This window comes from Glycine soja, chromosome 3 (genome assembly GCF_004193775.1).
Source record: "Glycine soja cultivar W05 chromosome 3, ASM419377v2, whole genome shotgun sequence".
NCBI classification, from domain to species: Eukaryota; Viridiplantae; Streptophyta; class Magnoliopsida; order Fabales; family Fabaceae; genus Glycine; species Glycine soja.
In genome coordinates, this window is record NC_041004.1 from 28078275 (window position 1) to 28098174 (window position 19900).

At 34.9% G+C, this 19900-nt stretch overlaps 2 protein-coding genes across 2 annotated transcripts; one reads left to right on the top strand and one right to left on the bottom strand.

Annotated features, from left to right (window-relative positions):
- Positions 1-1581: 1581 nt before the first annotated feature.
- LOC114405448 lies at positions 1582-2030 on the bottom strand. Its single transcript, XM_028367974.1, has one exon. The coding sequence runs from the start codon at positions 2007-2009 to the stop codon at positions 1593-1595; it is 417 nt and encodes a 138-aa protein (XP_028223775.1). The 5' UTR covers positions 2010-2030; the 3' UTR covers positions 1582-1592.
- Positions 2031-7913: 5883 nt separating this feature from the next.
- Positions 7914-11664, top strand: LOC114406360 (DNA-directed RNA polymerase II subunit 4). Its single transcript, XM_028369048.1, has 6 exons — positions 7914-8154; positions 9647-9755; positions 10096-10173; positions 10525-10558; positions 10684-10752; positions 11435-11664. The coding sequence occupies exons 1-6, from the start codon at positions 8106-8108 to the stop codon at positions 11510-11512; spliced, it is 417 nt and encodes a 138-aa protein (XP_028224849.1). The 5' UTR covers positions 7914-8105; the 3' UTR covers positions 11513-11664.
- The last annotated feature ends 8236 nt before the right edge of the window (positions 11665-19900 follow it).

Below are 19900 nucleotides of genomic sequence, written 5' to 3' on the forward strand. Positions count from 1 at the left end.
ATGACTTTTCATTCCATGAAATTTTTCCCTTGTTAAGATTCACACACCGACCTAAATTGGAGGCATAGTCATCTGGTAACTTTAGTTCTTTGACTCATTTAAGAACAATAAGTCTTTGGGATTTGGTCACTGCATAAGCTGCCTTTGGTTTAAAGAACTTGCCACGACCAACATCCACCAACTCAAGCTCCTTCCGACATATTTCTGCTAAATCTATTTAAGCATTGTGTGTATCCTTACTTTTGTCATTGATGTCCATCACAATGTTAAAGACATTCATAAACACATTTCTCTCTGTGTGCTTGACATCAATGTTATGACACAGAAGCTGTGTTTTCCAATATGATAACAACCAAAATATACTTTGTTTCTTCCAATTATGTTCAACACCATAACCAGAAAAATCTTTTTCTTCTTGCGACTCAAGGCAGAGCAGTAAATGTGCAACTTTATTCCAAACGTCAAGACTAGACAAACGTGGAGGAAGGGGTGAGGTCTCAACCCAACCCTTCTTGAATGAATTTTTATTCCTCCTATATGCATGATTAAGCCGAAGAAATTGGTGATGACAATCAAAATAGCAAACCTTGTGAAAATTTAAAGTTGTGAATGCCTTTGATTGTTCCATGCATATGGGACAACCAAGTCTACCAGTAGTTGTCCAACCTGACAGCATCCCATAAGCCAGGAAGTCATTGATTGTCAACATCAAAGTAGGCTTCATCAAAAAATTCTTCCTCTATGACACATCAAAAGTTGTTATGCCATCATTCCACAAGGTGCACACGTCATCTATGAGTGGTTGCAAGTACACATCAATCTTGTGCCTTGGATCTGATGGACCTGGAATTAAGACAGTTAAAACATAAATTCTCTCTTCATGCACATGCCAAGAGGAAGATTATATGGAGTTAAGATAATCGGCCAACAAGAGTAAGTCTTCTCAAATTGACCAAAAGGACTAAACCCATATGAACATAACCCTAATATGACATTCCTAGGGTCATGACTAAATTCTGGATGCATTCTATCAAAATTCTTCCATGCTTCATCATCAGATGGATGACACATGACATTCGGGTCCCTCTGATTCTCACTATGTCATCTCATGTGAGATGCAGTGGCCATTGAAGAGTACAATCTTTTTAGTCTTGGAATGAGTGTAAAGTACCACATTTTTTTAACATGAAACTTTTTTTCAATCCCTCTCCTATTAACTGTCAAGTACTGATCACTTTTACAGAAAAAGAGCAATTAGTTATGCTCTTATCTAAATTTTCTTTGTAATACAACATGCATCCATTTGGGCAACAATCAATTTTCAAATAACCGAGACCCAATTTTTGCATTAACCTCTTAGCTTGATAAAAATTACTAACCATGGTATTTTTTTTTGACATGGTGTCGCCCATAAGTTGAACCATATGATTAAAACACCTTTTTGACATATTATAATTAGATTTCAAGCTAAGATAGACTAAAGAAGCTGACAATTCTGAATGATACTCGCATCCTTCCCACAATAGTGCTTGTGCAATTACAAGCATATCAAAGAACTTTTGAGCTTTAGGATTAGGATTTTCCTCCATTCATTATGTCTCAATTACACTCTCTTGTTCTATGTATTGGCCAATTGATGGTCCAGCATGATCTATGATCATTTGCTCATAAGGATTCAATTCTTCCCTATGCTCACCACTTTCGTAGTATGAACCTTGCAACACTACGAGAGGAAATTGTGATAACTCTTCACCGTGGTTTATCCACCAATAATAATTTGGTATGAACCCTTCCTCATAAAGATCCCTCATCACATCATCCACAAACTTGAAAACTTTACATTTGCATTTCTTGCAGGGACGCCTTGTTTGTTCACCTTGCATTTGAAACATGTTCTGACTAGTAACTAACTGTACAAACTCAAACACTCCTTCTCTAAACTCATTTGTCCGACGTTTATTAGCATCTAACCTCTGATACATCCACCTTCGGTTCTCAAAAATCTCCATTGATACAAACTACCAACAACAAATCTCCATTAAGAAATGTTAAGAAGTAAGAAAATATAATCATGAAATGAAATGATTTGGTAGTATTTAATGGAGTGTTCATACAAACACACATACTATTACATCAATGAAGCCACCAATTATATAAACAACCAACATTGATAAAAAAAAATCATAAGAATAGTAAATCTTAATTCTACCTTACTTTCTCTTTGTCTCTAGCTATATATTGCGGAGCTGTGGGCTATTCACTTTAATACTATAGGCTACATGTCATGTTAGCTAATTAATTTGTTTGACTAACTTTTTTTTAAAGAAAATTCGTTTGACTAATTAAGAGTCCTTTCTTTCAACTTTTATTTTATCTTTCTTCTTTTTGTTATAGGCTACATGTCACGTTGGGTCATTAATTTATTTGACTAATTCATGGTATATTTAGGTTAGTAAAAACAGGTGAAAAAAAGTAAGAGAAAGTAGAAAATGATATGATTTTGTAGGTTTAATTAAAAAAATGAGATATAAAGTTTTAAATTTTATTTTCCCATTATTGTAAATGATACTAGAAACTGCTAGAGATAGAAAGATTGGTTATTTTCCTCTCATCTCTTTCCATTCATTTGACTTTCATGTTTTCCAACATATCCGTAACAATTCTCTCTCAAATTTTTCTTTTGAAAAATCACATTTAAAAATTTAATTGTATTTAATTAATTAAACTTTAAAAAATATTTTTTTTTAAAAAGTAGGATTTTAAGATAACATTATTATTTTTTAAAGGTTTTTTTTATGCTGACTAATAGTAAAGGTGGATAACAATCAGATCCACTATTCAGTAAATGTTAGTACATAGTATATTGTCCCGAAAGAGAAATTATAGTTGCTTATAAAGGTGTCATCAGTGCGGTGTTAGTGCCTTGGTGGAAAGGTTTTCTTTTCCTAGCTATGGAGTAAAGTCATGATATTATCATTTAAAAAAGAAAAAAGAAACTGAAATCATGCATCAATCAAAATCTATCCTAAAATAAAACCATTTCTTTTTTTTGCATACAAATCCTTCAATCAACAGAGCATCTCTTTCTTTCTTTCAGTATCTGATCACTCATATACGGAGATAACCTTAACTTCAAAAAAAATAAAAATTGCATGAGAGCAGAAACTAGAAAGGTTCAGGATTCATCACAGTAAACTTACAAAAGGAAAAGAAAAAAAATAAAAGTTAAAAGCAAGAACTCAGACCTTAGTACAGTGAGATTCCGAGCTTGAGGGAAAAGAGAGAGAGAAAGAAAGAAGACCTTTTGGTGCTTCTGAGGTGTTCTACAGCGCAGATCTTCGGCGTGGTTGCCAGCACGAGCCCGTGATCTACATGATTAATTTTAAACGCATTAATTAGATTAGAAGGTTGATCAATATTTTCTTAAAAAATAAGAAATTAAAAAAATACTTGTTAGGATTAGAATCATGATCCTTTGAATGAAAGACACACTTGTTTACCATTACATCTATGTCACCATTTGAATATTTGGTATAAAATATAGTATTAGTATAAGTTTTATGTAAAAATAGTTCAAAATTCAAAGTTTATTTTTTTTTAATTTATTATATTTTTTATAATCTTATATATTATCCTTTAAAATATAGTACATAAGATTAAATTTTATTTTCACATAAATTATAATATGTATAGTTATATAAGCTTTATTTTATACTATATTTTAAAAGATAATATATAACACTATAAAAATATAATAAATTTAAAAAGAATAAACTTTAAATTTTAAACTGTTTTCACATAAAACTTATATTAATATTATATTTTGTACCAAACATTCAAATGAATATTTGAGTATAGTGATAAATGAGTGTATTTCATCCTTTAAGGACCATGGTTTTAATCCTTCATCAAACTTGTTTAAAGTTCTTATTCATTAAGAAAATGCTGGTAACTCAAACTTTCTAGTCTGGTCAATGTTTAAAATACTTAATTTTACAAAATTTGATTATGACATATTTTCATGATATAAAGGATATTTATTTATTATAATTTTTAAATAATTATATAAAAAACAATTTTATATAAAACACAAATTAAAAGATTAATCATAACCATGATTTATTTATCTTAATCTAATAATGTAAATATTGGTTTGTTAATGTTATTAAAAATGATCAAAGTATAATTAAAAATATTATATAATTATTATGATTTACAAAATAATGAAATATTGATTTGTGAATTAAAAATATTACTAATATATTAATTTCAATACTTTTCAAGTATTAAATGTATTTGATTATATTATATATTTATTATGATTTCTATTAAATTAAAAATTTAGTTTCTTAATTTTTTTTACAAAGAATCCATTTGACCGCTAACCTCAATATAATTTTGTCCTATAACGACCGAATCTAATTCGGTCGCTATCATCAGCATAACATAGCGACCGAAGTAGCGACTGAGCTTTTCAGTGTCGCTACATTTTGGTTGCTAACACGGTTGCTGACGCAAGGCAGCCACCAACAATAAATTTGGTTCCAATTAGAGACAAAGTTTCCAATCGCTAATTTTAGTCGCTAAATTGCATTTTTCTAATAGTGCAACATCAGTTTTTAAGAAAATCGATGTCGTATCATAAACAATAAACCACAAAAATGTAAAACATGCAACATTGATTTTCCTAAAAGTCGATGTTGTTGTGTTGGTTTTTAGGAAAATCAATGTTGTTATTTGTAATTTTTTTAATATTTCGTCTGTTTTTTTAATATTATATAAACCTACAAATTAAAAAACAAACAAATCCAGGCAGTTTCACAGTACAAATTTTTATATTATTATTGAATAATTACTATCAATTATAAGAAATAGTTAAAGAAAACAATAATGTCAATACATAAAATCATATATAGCCGAATGTAATTAAACATAACTCTAAAATTGTAAAATTCCTTAAATACGTAGTGTTTCATTTTTAACTCTGAGATAACATCTTGCTCACTGAATGCAAATTGTCTTTATTCTCTCTGATTCCAATGATCTTGGATCAGCAAAATACCGCATAATATAATAAAACATAACTTAATCAATGTAAATAATAACATGTATAACACAAGAAATTAGTTTTGAAATAAACAATTATCATTTTCCAATTATTCTTGAAACCTCCTAGGACTACCATTGACATTCAATGCATCACATAATAGTCGCACTTAGTGTTTTCTCTTTGCTTATTATACTAAATTGAATAAGATATTCGAAGTTAACCGAAAATTAGTGAATATAGTTATAAAACGTAATTTTTAAGACATCAAGCATTGTTTAAATTACTTAATTTAACTAGAATCCATTTAGCAGTAGCCTTAGATTTACTTCCTTGACTATCGTTGAATCCTTTCAAAGCACTGGTTAAGAGAAATATGTATGCATATTGTGCAATTAAAATATTGATGTCAAATACTAATGATAAAGAAAATGTAATACAAAATACAAAATAATTTCTTTCAAGTAGTAGTTGTCGGGCTTATTGTGCAAGGAACAAAACTAGACGACAACATTGTCCTTGGGACATATAAAGACCAATTGCCAATATGCACTACATTGAAGAACATCAAATTATTATAGTGCATACATTATTTTAAATTGATTTGTTCAATTTTGTTTACTCATTCAATTAGACTAATAGACAGACATCTCTCTGTGAATTTTGCATCCATTTCTTAATATAATCCTCATATTCAAATTGTGATTGTCTAGATCTTTGTATGGACTGTGGTTCAAGGAATCCATACATAGATGCATTTGTTTTTGCTAATGATTTAAGGTAATTTAAATAATTACTGTGGTGTTCAAATTTATTCCTAACTCGAACTAGTTTTATTTTATCCAGCTAAACTCAAACACTCTTACTCCCACGAAACACAAAAAAGAGAACAAGGGAAAAGCATTCAGCTTATAATAATAATGAAGAGAAGAAGGGAACCTAAAACTAGCGGCGACGGAAGCTCTGTACCGACACCAACAATGGGAACCCACAGCTCCAGACGATAATCACGAGCACAAACACTTGTAGTCATGACCAACGACGACGACAACAACCACAACTTTCACGAGCATGGCAGCGGTAGCGATGGAAAAGGCCTTTCGACACTAACATAGGGCTTTGAACACAAGGTTTGGGTGTGCGATAGATTGAATCGAATGAGAATGACAACTTTTGGGTTTAATTTATAATTAGGGTCAACATCGGTTTTTATTAAAACCATTATTAACATGAGTTCTTTAACATTTGTTTTTGAAAAAATCGATGTTAGCATGAGTTCATTAACATCAGCTTTTGAAAAAATGATGTTAACGAACTCATATTGTTTATGAATATGCTACCACGTTTTTGTTAACATTGGTTTTTAAAAAAACGATGTTAACGTAACGATGTTAAAACCATTCTCTCTAGCAGTGAGCTTTAATAAAAGACTATTAACTCTAGCATGATGTTACTGTTGGTAGAGTCGCGTGCAACAATTGAGATAGAAGAGGTGTTTGAGGACAAAAGGAAGAACACACTGTTGTGGAAAATTATGATTAATAATATTTTATTCATTTTTTTAATAATTAATGATTTTGATTAATTTATAATTAACTTAATAGCTAAATTAATCATAATTATTGATTAATAATCTATCAGGAGGACCAAAAGCACCAATTTATAAGCCTAGGGGACTAAATGCTACAATTAAAATCCAAGGGACCAAAATCATGGATTTGAGAAATTTAAGAGACCGAATTCGCAATTTAGTCAACGAAAATATTAGTTACTTGGCTAGATAAGTGTTTAAGATGAAATATAAATTTAAAAAGCTTGGTAAAAGGAGTAAAATGAGGCAAAAATGTGTGTAGTGAAATACATACCTCTTTATGGATTATAGATTTTATTTTACTTTATTAAATTAATATACACAATTAAATTCCATTGTATTTGAAAGCTAAAAAACATTCACCTTAACTAATTGGTTCGACATTTGAGTCCTTCAACTAAAGTTTGGAATTCGATATTTGTTTTGGGCATGAAGCCTTAACTTGAGATATCACTTTATCCAAAAATAGGCCAATCCACTAGAAGAAGATTAGTTGAGTCATGGGTGCTAAATAAGAAACCTCAAATACCTTTGATTAAACCATTTTTTTTCTTTTTAAATTATTACCTTCGTCCCTATGTATAATACTCTATTAACTAATGACTTAAATATATATTTTTATCTTTTCAAATTAACATTTTTTTTCATTCTCGTCCCTGCAAGTTTTTTTTGTTTTAATTCTTGTAATATGTGTTTATTTTGTTTTTTATTCTTAAAGTATTTTAGACAACATTTTTTCTGCTGTTCAAAACATTTTTTATTATTATTTAAAGCGCTATCTAAAAAACTTTAAGAATGAAAAATAACACAAACACATCTTGCAAGGACTAAATTTTTTTTGTAGGGACGAAAATAAAGCCCTAAATTATATGAACCAAAAATATATCTAAGCCTTAACTAATTCATATCTTTTAAGAAAATTGGTTAATATAATTAGTTTTATTTTGTTAGAAATATGTATTATTTTGTCAAAATTATCCTTACAAATATTGGGACTCAAAATTTCTCTCTCTATTAAATAATTACTTTTTTTCCTAATTAATTAATTAATTTCGGTTAGCCTTTTTATCTCATCTTTATCAGAGAAATAATTTACTTATTATTTTAATACATAATATTTATTGTAAAGTAATTATGAATATTTAGGTAAAAAAAATTGATAAAAAAACAACTTAAAATCTTTTAAAAATGAAGAAACAAAATTGAAAAAAAGAATATTTGGGAACGAATATAGTATTGCACAAGTTATAATAAGTAATAAATCATAATCACACGGCGTGATACCGACTTTCATCCGGGCGGAGAGTGCAATACTTATAGTCTCCCTGTCCTGAAACGCAGAGCATTCAACATCTCGCAAAACTATTCAAAACCAGACACACACACAAACAAACGCTGAATCTCTCGTCGTTCTTTTTATTTGCGGTTTCTTCTTCTTCTCACGTTCTACCTAACATTTTCTAAAACATGTCTGGGGAAGAGGAAGAAAACGCCGCAGAGCTCAAAATTGGAGACGGTAATTAAACTCTCTCTCTCTCTCTCTCTCTCTCTCTCAATCTGTTACACCGTCATTACGCAACTTTTGAAACCCCATATTGCAATTTGTAAACTTTTCCTTTTTGCATGATAAATCTTCGGTTGAATTAGGGGAATGTTTTTAGTGTATAATGACTATGAAATTCTCATTTTAGTATAAAAAATGAAGTGAAAAAGTGCTAGGAATTAATGACATTTTGTACCTAAATTATGGATTTTATAAAGTTGGGAACTCAAGCGATTGATGCATACAGTTTAGGGATTAGAATGGGTTTTACTGTATCTGAATTTTATTTAATATTAAATTTTAAATACTTGACCTGTTGATAAATGGTTAAATGCTTGAATTTGGTGCTGCTAGCAAGCATGGCTAACATGCTCACTTGCTGGTGCATGTGGTGTCAAAATGGAAGGCTGAATGGTCTGTGACACTGGGGCATGTTGAAATGTTGAGAGAAAACTTAAGTCTTACATCGGTTGGAGATAAGGCCATAATAGAATATATAAGTGGGAGACAACCTTCATCCTATGGGTTACCTTTTGGTTTTGAGTTAAGTCCAAACTCATTCTAAGATTGTATTAGAGTCTATCTTAGATCCATTAAATGGGTCACCCACGCATCAAACCCAATAGTGCTGGGTGTGAGTGAGTGTATTGAGAATGGAAGGTTGATGAATGGTCTGTGCCATTGGGGCATGTTGAAAAACAAAGTGAACAAAAACCTGTGGTATATATGCTAAAAACCAAGTCATTGTTTGCTTTAAGATCAGGGCCTTATGTATGAATTGGCACATCTTTTGGCTCAGAGTCTCCCCTGATTTGAGCTGTATATATTTCCTTGGTAATGCCAAAAGAATTAAAAAAAATACAAGGTCATGTTGGTGATTTGGTTTTCACCTCATGGAAATGTAGCTAATAACAAAATTGTCAAGTTGTTTGGAAGTGGCGTGAAAACCTAAGAGTGAGTAACCATTATAGTGGCAGGCCAGTGTTCCTCTTTGACTGTGGCCCTTTTCACATACATGGTTCCCAGATTAAGAAAAAACCAACCTGGAAAAGTATTGAATATGGTAAAAATAAATTAATGTTTTAAGGCACTGATAAAATTATGGAAGAATTTAAGGGTAGAGATTAGAATCTTAGATAATGCAGGAAGTAAATTATCTTCATCTTTATCTGAAAAATTTAGTAGTTAGTACTTTAATTCGTATGGTTTTCAAGTTTGAGCTGTGTTATTTATTCTTGAAAATTTAATAACTTGATTTATGTGTTTAATTTATAAATCCATATCTGCAAGATGCATCATGCTCCTTGCACAAAGCTGTCTTACATCATCAGAAGTCTGATTGATTCTACAATATATGGTTTTATTGTATTGCATCGCGTTTGATTGCTTGAACATGTTTTTATCTTTGGTATAATTGTTTTCACCTTTTGATTTCACACTAATGAAATAGTTTTTTTTTTTCCAGAGTTTTTGAAGGCAAAGTGCTTAATGAACTGTGAAGTTTCATTGATTCTTGAGCACAAGTATGAGCAGCTTCAACAGACATCCGATGATCCCATGAATCAAGTTTCTCAGTGAGTTAAATTCCTTATCAAGTTCATGGTTATTTAACACAAAGGTCCCGGTATAATGTTTTCTGATCCCCTTGGGATAATTAGTTTTTATCACAATTGGCTTGCACTTAATTCCTCCAAGATCTTGTCTTTTATTACACAACTGAAAATGTGCTCCACTTTTGTGTCTTTTAAATGTAATAGTATTAATGTTATAAAACATGTCTGGAAAGTTCCTAATCCCAATTGACATTTTTTGCCAGAATTAGTTTTGGTATTGATAATGAGATGGAATAGGAGCAAAGTTGTTGGGCATGATTCCCACCTTATAGCACTGATTCTTTTTCTCTCTTTTATTCAGGGTATTTGAAAAGTCACTGCAGTATGTGAAGCGTTTCAGCCGCTATAAAAATCCTGATGCTGTTAGACAAGTTCGAGAGTATCCTCTTAAACTAAAATTGAATGACCCATTTTTCATTTTTCTTTGTCCATGCATTTACTTTCGGTTAAATTATGTTGAATGTTGATCTCAATACCCTATTCTTTTAGAAAATTAACCTAAGTTTCTTTCATATTGTTACTGACTTTTATTGTCTATATTAATTTTGGATTTTCCTTCAATTCAAGTTATATCTGTCTTTTGATAAATTAAAGAAAGGACTATTGTATCTCATTTGGTACTTCTGAGAAAAATTGATCCATGCTAGTTCCTCTTTCCCTGGAAGGAAATGCTTAGTAATGTGATATTTTATTGCCGTACTTCAGAATTGTGATCTTAACTCACATGCAGAATTCTCGCAAGATATCAATTGGCTGAGTTTGAGGTAATAACCTATTTCCTTCGGTAATTCAGTTAAGGAAGCAACTGTTAAAATTTTATTTTGAAAAAAAGTTGAGTGAGTTGTCAGTTCACACATTACAATATATGATTTAAATGAATCTGTTGCAGTTGTGTGTCCTTGGAAACCTTTGCCCGGAAACTGTGGAGGAAGCTATTGCCATGGTTCCATCTATCAAGGTAAAAATGATTTGCTTCCCCCTCTCTTTGTATTAGGTATGCTTGGTTTTTTTTTGGGGGATGATTTTCATTCTCTCTTTGATGCTTGTTAAAATGAACTAGGAAGGAAATAAAGGATTTAATAAAAAAGCAAATATGACATGTTTTTATAAATTTCTGCTCTTCTAATAAATGTTAAAATTCAATTTTGACAAGCACCAGAAAGTGTATAAAGTAATTTAGCTTACAAAATACTCCGAAGTGGAGAGCTCAAAAAAAGTAAATGCTCATTAATTGAAGGATTTTGTTATGTTAACTAGAGATCTCTTATTTGTATCTCCTTAAAATAATCTCAAACAATTCCCTTCATTTATCCTCCCCCAATGCATGAAACTTTGGTAGCATAGTTATCATTATTTACTGTACCCCATAAGCATATATTTGCCACACTGAACATGGTTAAAAATTTCTCTGTTAGTAAAATTACTATGCTTATTGATTCTGGCCACATGTGTTGGTTGTGGTCTAACATGAGGTTTTTTGCGTCTGCTGGTAAGGTAACCAGTTAAACGGAAATATTATTCATGCCCTATTGGGTTCTGTGAAGCTGCTAAGCAAGTTATATTTTGCATGATATGTCTGAATAACAAACGTACCTGCCATTAAATCTTCTTCGTTAATTGCATAATTTTTTTACCTGCAGTCAAGAGGACGGGCTCAGGATGATGAAGCCATCGAGAAAATGTTAAATGACCTGTCATTGATTAAGAAATTTGAATAAATACGCAGAGTGTGTGATATAGTGTTGTTGGTACCGTATAACATATCACTTGACTGCAAGCATACATTCATGTGGTTTGTATTACAGAAAACCCTTGGTAATTATATTTAGTAGTTTATTTTGTGACAGTTATCAATAAGGATTTTGACACATGGTGCTGGTGTATGTTATGATAATTATGCGAATGTGATAGCAATCTGGACTCAGATGCTAATCGCAGGCCCAAAAGAATTATTAAAGGGCCACAAGGGTGGGAAGAGTTTGTTCACTAAAGCATCAGACCATCACCTGAATTCTGTTAGTAGTGGGATCAATATTTGTTAGTGGTATCTCTTAGTGGCTGTCCCCCTAGTGCTTAGCCATTCTGTTATGCTTGTTTCGTTTTTTATTATTATGTTATTGTTGTCCTCATCCTATTAGCAAATGTAAGCCTACAAATAGTGAGATATCAATGAAAGGGGAGAATTAGCAAGCTAAAATCCTATCTTCTTCTTACCTTTCTTTCTGGAGGTATCTCCTGACCTCGAATACAGGAAGCCAATTTCCAGTGAGAGCCATCATTTGGTGCTTTCATTGATCCCTCCCCATGATCGATAATACTCGTTCTTATTCCCTGTCTCGCCTCGAGGAGGTCGTGACCCTCTTGACCCAGAACCAAAGCGCACTCACCTCCACACAGAGCTCCCTCCACTTCAAACTGGACTAGGTTATCTCTCTCCTTCACACCCTTGAAACCGCTTCTCCTATCCGTTCATCGCGGCACCAACCTCCCCGTATGAACCTTGAGGTTCCTTGCTTCGACGGGACTGATACTATGTCTTGGATAATCAAGATTAGCCAATTTTTTTACTACCATGGCACCCCCGATGACGAGCGACTCCAGGTCGCCTTCTTCTACCTCGACGGGCTAGCCCTCAGCTGGTTTCAATGGATATTCCGCAGCGATCAATCGCCATCTTGGTATGGTTTTCTTCAGGCTTTGGAAATGCATTTTGCACCTTCCTTCTATGACGATCCCCACGACGCTCTTTTGAAACTCTCTCAGGAGGACTCAATTGATGCCTACCTTTATGAGTTTCAAGCCTTGGCCAACCGTATCGTCGGACTCCCTCTGCCATTCCTCCTAAGTTGTTTTATCTCTAGTCTTTCGCTAGACATTTGTCGGGAGGTCCTCGCCCTTCAACCATTGTCCTTGGTGTAGGTCGCCGCCTTCGCCAAGTTGCAGGAAGACAAGTTCAATGACTCTCGCTGAATTCTCGCCATCGCCCCTCCCTTTCCCTTCTGCCATCCCCCATTTCTTCTTTACCCCTACCCTAACTCCTTCCTCTCCTTCCAATCCCACCAAAAACAACTTTCAGAAAGCTTACCCCATCCGAAATGGCGTCACGTTGCAAGAAAGGATTGTGCTACAATTACGTCGAACGCTATGGCCCTAACCATGAATGTCGTGCAAAGTTTTTCCTCCTCATTGCCTCAGAGGACGAGGACATTGTTGATTCCGATTCCCAAACCTGGACCACGGTGATTTTTCCAAATCACCTAAAGAACCATCCTTGGCTCAACTAAGCCTCCACGCTCTTTCGGGCCACCCGGCTTCGGCTACTCTGCGCATCACGGGCACTGTCAACGGCCACGAGGTAGTAATCCTCGTCGATGGGGGAAGTACCCACAACTTCGTACAGGATCGAATGGTTCGCTTTCTGAATTTAGCGGCTCAATCCACTCCTCGCCTCACGTTTATGGTTGGCAATGGAAGCGAGATTAGGTGTGACCAGGTTTGCAAGAACGTACCCGTTTTGATTCAGGGCCACCAATTTCACTTGGATCTGTATGTCATGGCTCTTGGGGGTGCCGGCATGGTGTTTGGGGTAGCTTGGCTTAAACTTTTAGGTCTAGTTACTACAGACTATTCACACCTCACCATGTCCTTAGTGTGGAAAGACCAGCCCATCACACTACAAGGTTGTTCTGGTCCTGGCTCAACAGAGGTAACCCACGGCTAGGTAAAGCGCCTCCTAGACACGTCTAGGGTGGCAACCCTTTTCCACCTTCAGCTCCACGACACCACCAGCTCAATCACCATTGACACCACTCCTCTTCCACCTAAACTTCATCACCTCCTTTACTGATATTCTCCCTTTTTCTGGCAACCCACCCTCCTACCTTCGCCTCGACCAACCAACCACACCATTCACCTCACACCCAACTCCCAACTCCCAACTCCCAACCGGTCAACATAAGGCCATACCGGTATCCTTACTTTAAGCAAGAAATAGAGAAACAGGTCGAGGACATGCTTCATCGCCATCTGATTTGCTCAAGTCGCAGTCCTTACTTGTTGCCAGTGTTGCTTGTTAAAAAGAAAGACAGCTTGTGGCGGTTTTGTGTCAACTACCGTGCTTTAAACGCAGTTACTATAAAGGACCGGTTTCCTCTCCCTACCATCGATAAGCTCTTGGATGGTTTGGGTCACGCCACTTGGTTCTCGAAGATGGACCTCGCACAAGGTTTCCATCAAATTCGAATGGCAGAGTCTGATATCCGAAAAACCGCATTTCATACTTATCAGGGACACTATGAGTATGTGGTTATGTTGTTCAGGCTATGCAATGCCCCATCCACGTTCTAGGCCACGATGAACGACCTGTTTCGCTTGTTCATCCGAAAATTCGTCCTCGTGTTCTTCGACGATGTATTAGTATACAGACGAAACTTCAATGAACATCTCAACCACTTGGACCAAGTTTTGCAAACTCTGCAATAAGGGGAATTCAACCTTAAGCTTTCTAAATGCATGTTTGGCCAACGCCGTATCGATTACCTAAGGCACATTGTCTCGACGAACGACATTGAACCAGAACCATAAAAAATACAGGCTATGCTGGATTGGCCTGCCCCCACTTCACCAAAATCATTGCACGGATTCCTGGGTAAGACTGGCTTCTATCGTCGTTTCATCAAGAACTATGCCCAACTCACTTTTCCATTGACCCAACTTTTGTGCAAGGATCAATTTTCATGGTCCCCTAATGCTCAAACGGCCTTTGACAACCTCAAAAGGGCTATGACTCAGACACCAGTACTCTCTCTCCCCGATTTCAATATTCCGTTCTTTCTGGAGACTGATGCTTCTGGTACGGGAATGGGTGCTTTGTTGATGCAAATGGGTCATCCAATTGCTTAATTCAACAAGCAATTTTGCCCGAAGTTGTTCGTTCTTCCACTTATATTCGCGAGTTACATGCGATTACGACCGTCGTGAAACCCTAGCGCCAATATCTACTGGGCCACTCCTTCGTCATCTTAACAGATCATAAGTACTTGCGCGAGTTAATGACCTAGCCCATTCAAACACTCGAACAACATATTTACCTTGCCAAGCTATTGGGGTATGATTATACCATCCAATACACAGTCGAACATAGCAACGTCGTGGTTGATGCCCTCTCGCGCATCCACGAACCATCGCCAGAGGCTTTTTGGATTCTAACAATGCTCCATTTTCAATTCCTGGATGATCACAAGCGCGAGTTGTTCCAGACAGAGGACCACCCTAAATTCAAAATCAGAGACGACCAAATCCTTTACAAATGACGCATTTGACTAAACAAAGTAACTCAATTGTCCCATTATTACTAAAGGAATATCATAAGTCCCCTCTCGGTGGCCACATGGGTTTGGCCAAAATCTTGAGTCACCTTCATCAAAACTTCTTATGGACTGGCATGAAACAGGATATCCGACAGTACATCATACAATGTTCAGATTGCCAACAAACCAAGTACATACCACAGAGGCCTGCAGGCTTGCTTCAACCTTCGTCGAGTCCATGGGAAGATATGGCCCTCGATTTTATCACCGGACTTCCCAATTACCAGGGCGCCATCGTCATTCTGGCAATTGTCAATCGTTTTTCGAGGGGTGCTCATTTTGGCATGCTTTCCACTCACTTCACAGCACATAAGGTAGTCAAACTATTCATTAAGATCGTTTGCAATCATTTGCAAGTTCCATGGATTTCCCAAGAGTTTGATCTCTGATAGAGACCCCATTTTCATGAGCCGATTCTGGCGCGACCTCTAAAAGCTAAACGACACTAATTTGTGCATGAGCACAACCTATCACCCCCAGAGCGACGCGTGGTGGAACAATACTTGCGTAGCTTCATACATCATAAACCTTCCCAGTAGGGAAAGTTTTTATGTCTTGTTGAGTGGTGTTATAACACCTCATGCCATTTCGCCACCAACTTGTCACCATACGAGGACACCTATGGTAAACTGTCGCCCAGTATTCTCAATCATATATCGGGCACCTCATTTGTGGAGGCAGTCGATTTTCTGCTTACTTCTCGACAGGATATGTTCCAACTCCTCAAGAGAAAACTAGGAAAGTGCTACTGTGGACCATATTAGGTCATATTACAAGTTGGCTCTCCCTGCTTTCACGAAGATCCACCCTGTGTTTCATTGCTCATTGTTTTCGCGAAGATCCACCATGTGTTTCATTGCTCATTGTTGACTCTCGAAATGCTAAACAAGTGACCTCAATAACTTAAGAGAGGGGGGGGGGTGAATTAAGTCTTAAATTTTTTTTGACTAACAAGTTTTAATCGCCTTTTAAATGATGTGTGATAGATTTAGAATGTAGAAGAAGAAACAACAATCAATTTAAAATTGTTCTTTAAATGTGCAAGACAAGGTAAATTACAATAAAATAAACGAGATAAGGGAAGAGAGAATTGTAAACTCGATTTACATTGGTTCAGTCACTTCTCGTGCCTACGTCCAGCACACACACACACACCCACACGCACGCACACTAGTAATCAAATGATTTTTTTGAAACTTTTTCACTGATAATCGATTACATGACACTTGTAATGGATTACACAGTCATATCTTTCAAGGGTTGTGACTTTTCAATTGTTTTTTTAAAATCTCTTCGCTGGTAATCGATTATATGTCTCTTGTAATCAATTACAAAGATCAAAATTCAAATAATTTTGTGCAGTTGGTTCATCAGTTCAAAATTTTCAATATGCCATTTTCACAAACTCTCTGGTAATCGATTACACGAACTTGGTAATCGATCAACAATTCAAAAAGAGATTTTTGAATTGATTTAACTTTAATAAAAGAATTTTGACAATAAAGATTTTGAGGTCAAACTATAGCAATCAAATTGAGATTCTTTTAACAAATTTAGTAAGTCCTTATCTTAGATTTTCTTGATCTTGTTCTTTGACTTGATTCAGTTCATGCTCATCAAGTAAACTTTTGGCATCATCTAAACTTGCATGATATACATTCACATTCTCTCCTTTTTTGATGATGACAACCATTTTTAGGTAAGGAGTAAAGAAAGAAATAATAATATCCATTTAGGGGAGTGAACGACACAAATAGATAATGAGTCTTTTATAATTCTCCTTACCATCCATCTCATTTATCTCTTTCCCTTTGGCAACATCAAAAATAAATTAAGAGTAGAGAGAAGAAAAACACACATCAATTATAATAAGTAAGATATTATCATTCAGAGTACCATCCAAGTAGAATAATAGTAAGCAATAAGGCTAAAAGTCTTAAGTACTAAATATCCTAATGTAACTTAAACAAGACTGAAAGTTTAATAATTATTATAACTAATTGTAATGCTAAGGATCGGTTGGAGGATCAAAGCAACGACGGATAAATCCCATGTCATCCTCAAGACCAATGATGCGAGAATCCATGGAATCAAACCTTTTGCAAACAAAAGCGCGAAGATCCCAAATCTCGTTGAGAACATCATTCAGTAAAGCAGGGGAGGGATCCCTAGGTGGTGGAGATGGAGTGCGTTCGTCGGGAGCATATGCTTGGTAATCCTGTTTGTGAACCCATTGTCCATCAAGATATTTCTTATAACCAAAAGAAGCAACTGCAACGACTCCTACTGTAAATGAACGCTTAATCTTGACAGATGGTTCATTAGTAAGAGGGACTTTGAAGTGCTTCAAAAACAGAGTAACCAGATGGGGATATGATAGAGGGGAATTTGCACGTAATGCCTTGTGCATACGGTAACAAACAAGATGTGCCCAATCAATTTGGCGTCTAGTTTGCAATGTCCACATCAAAATTAAGCCTTCCTCAGTGGCTTGAGTAAGGTTAGTAGAATGAGGAAGCAACACACGACAGAGAATGTAATGCATGATACGACATTCAAAAGTAAAGGATCCAGCACGTAAGCGACCAGATATATTAGCATTTGCAGCACAAACCATTTTACGAGCATCAAGACTAGGATAAGTTGGTTTCCAATCATCAACTAAAGTTCCTTCAGAAGGCACGCCTTAACTGCTAAGTTTGGTTAAGGAGTAAAACAAGGATTTATCAACAACAATTGATATTTTGTTCACTTTAGAAAATATCACTCCTTCACGAATTTCCAACTTGTTATAAAACACTCGAACCAATTCAGGGTAATAAGGCAATTTCTTGGTCATGAAATCCACTAGTTCAGAATTTTGAAACACTTGATATTTAGGGTCAATAATATCACAATTTGAGAATGATGAGTAATGCCTCTCACATTAGACATTAGTGGAAAACAGAGTGAGAGAGCGCGATGAGGAAAGAGATGGATTGGGTGGTGTCGGAGGGTCACCAGAAGGACCGTGGCGATGGTGGCCGACAATGGTGGTGGAGGATGATGAGTCCTTGCGCCTCTTTGACGATTTTTCCATTTGGTGAATTTTCTTGAAAATTTCAATCGGTGGGTTTTGTAAAGGATTCAAAGAGAAGAATTTTGCACTTTGTTTGAAGTGATTTGGTGAAGAAATGAAGAAGATATGAGGATTTGATGTTTTTAGGGTGTGGGGCGCCATTAGAGAGAGAGAGAGGGGAGATGAGTGTTATGAACTTAGAGAGAGAGAGAGAGAGAGAGAAAAGTCGTGTTTAAGGACAGGGATGACTTGTAATTGATTACATACCATTATAATTGATTACAAGCGTTATAATGTAACTGCCTTGATAATCGATTACAAATCTATTGTAATCGATTACGAACATATGGTAATCGATTACACCATTATTGTTCCCTGGTAATCAATTACAGACTTAATGTAATCGATTACATTCCCTCAAACCATTAAATATATAAAGATGAAAATATTATATATAATTTTATGGGCTAGGAATCTAAGTCAGATTGGTCAATAATCTCTAATTCTCGTCTAATGGTAAAGAAACTTTCTTTGGGCAGAGGTTTTATAAAGATATCGACCAATTGATTTTTTGTTTCAACAAACTCTAGTATACAATCACCCTTTTGAACATGATCTCTAAGTAAGTGATGCCTAATTTTAATGTGTTTTGTTCTAGAGTGCAAAATATGATTTTTGGATAGGTTGATTGCACTCGTATTTTCACAACGAATAGGAATGTGATCAAGCATTAAACCATAATCAAAGAGTTGTTGTCTCATCCATAGGATTTGTGCACAACAGCTTTCAGCAAAAACATATTCCGCTTTTGCAGTTGATAAGACAACACTGTTTTGCTTTTTGTTATGCGACGATACTAGTGCAAAACCAATAAAGTGGCAAGTTCCACTAGTGCTTTTTCTATCGATTTTACATCTAGTAAAGTCAGAATGAGAGTATCCTACTAAGTTATAAGAAGAATTCTTAGGATATCATAAGCCTAAATTTATAGTGTCTAATAAATACCTCATTATTCTTTTGACGGCACTTAAGTGAGATTCTTTGGGATTGGCTTGATATTTAGCACACATGCAAACACTAAACATAATATCCGGTCTACTTGCTGATAAATAAAGAAGAGATCTAATCATACCTCTATATTTTTTTATATCTACTGATTGACCAGCGTCATCTTTATCCAAGTAGCAAGCAGTGCTCATAGGGGTGACCATTTGTTTAGCATTTTCCATTCCTAACCTCTTAAGCAATTCTTCACAATATTTTGCTTGACTAATAAAGATTTCATTTTTGGTTTGTTTTATTTGTAGTCCAAGAAAGAAATTCAACTCACCTATCATGGACATTTCAAATTCACTTTGCATATCATTAGAGAATTTTTTGCACAAGGAATCATTAGTAACTTCAAAGATTATATCATCTACATATATTTGAACTAGGAGAATATCATGAATTTTTCTTTTAATGAAAAGTGTGGTATCAACCCTTCCTCTTGTAAAGTCCTTTTCTAAAAGAAATTTTTTTATTCAAGATTAAAAGAATTAAATGAGTTAATGAGAGATTTTTATTTTATTTTCAAACATATAGCAACACAGAGTGTTATCATTTGCAAATGCTGGATATACATGTATTAATAGCAAAAAAATTCATTTTTTGGTGAATCTAAAGGACTTGGCCCGACT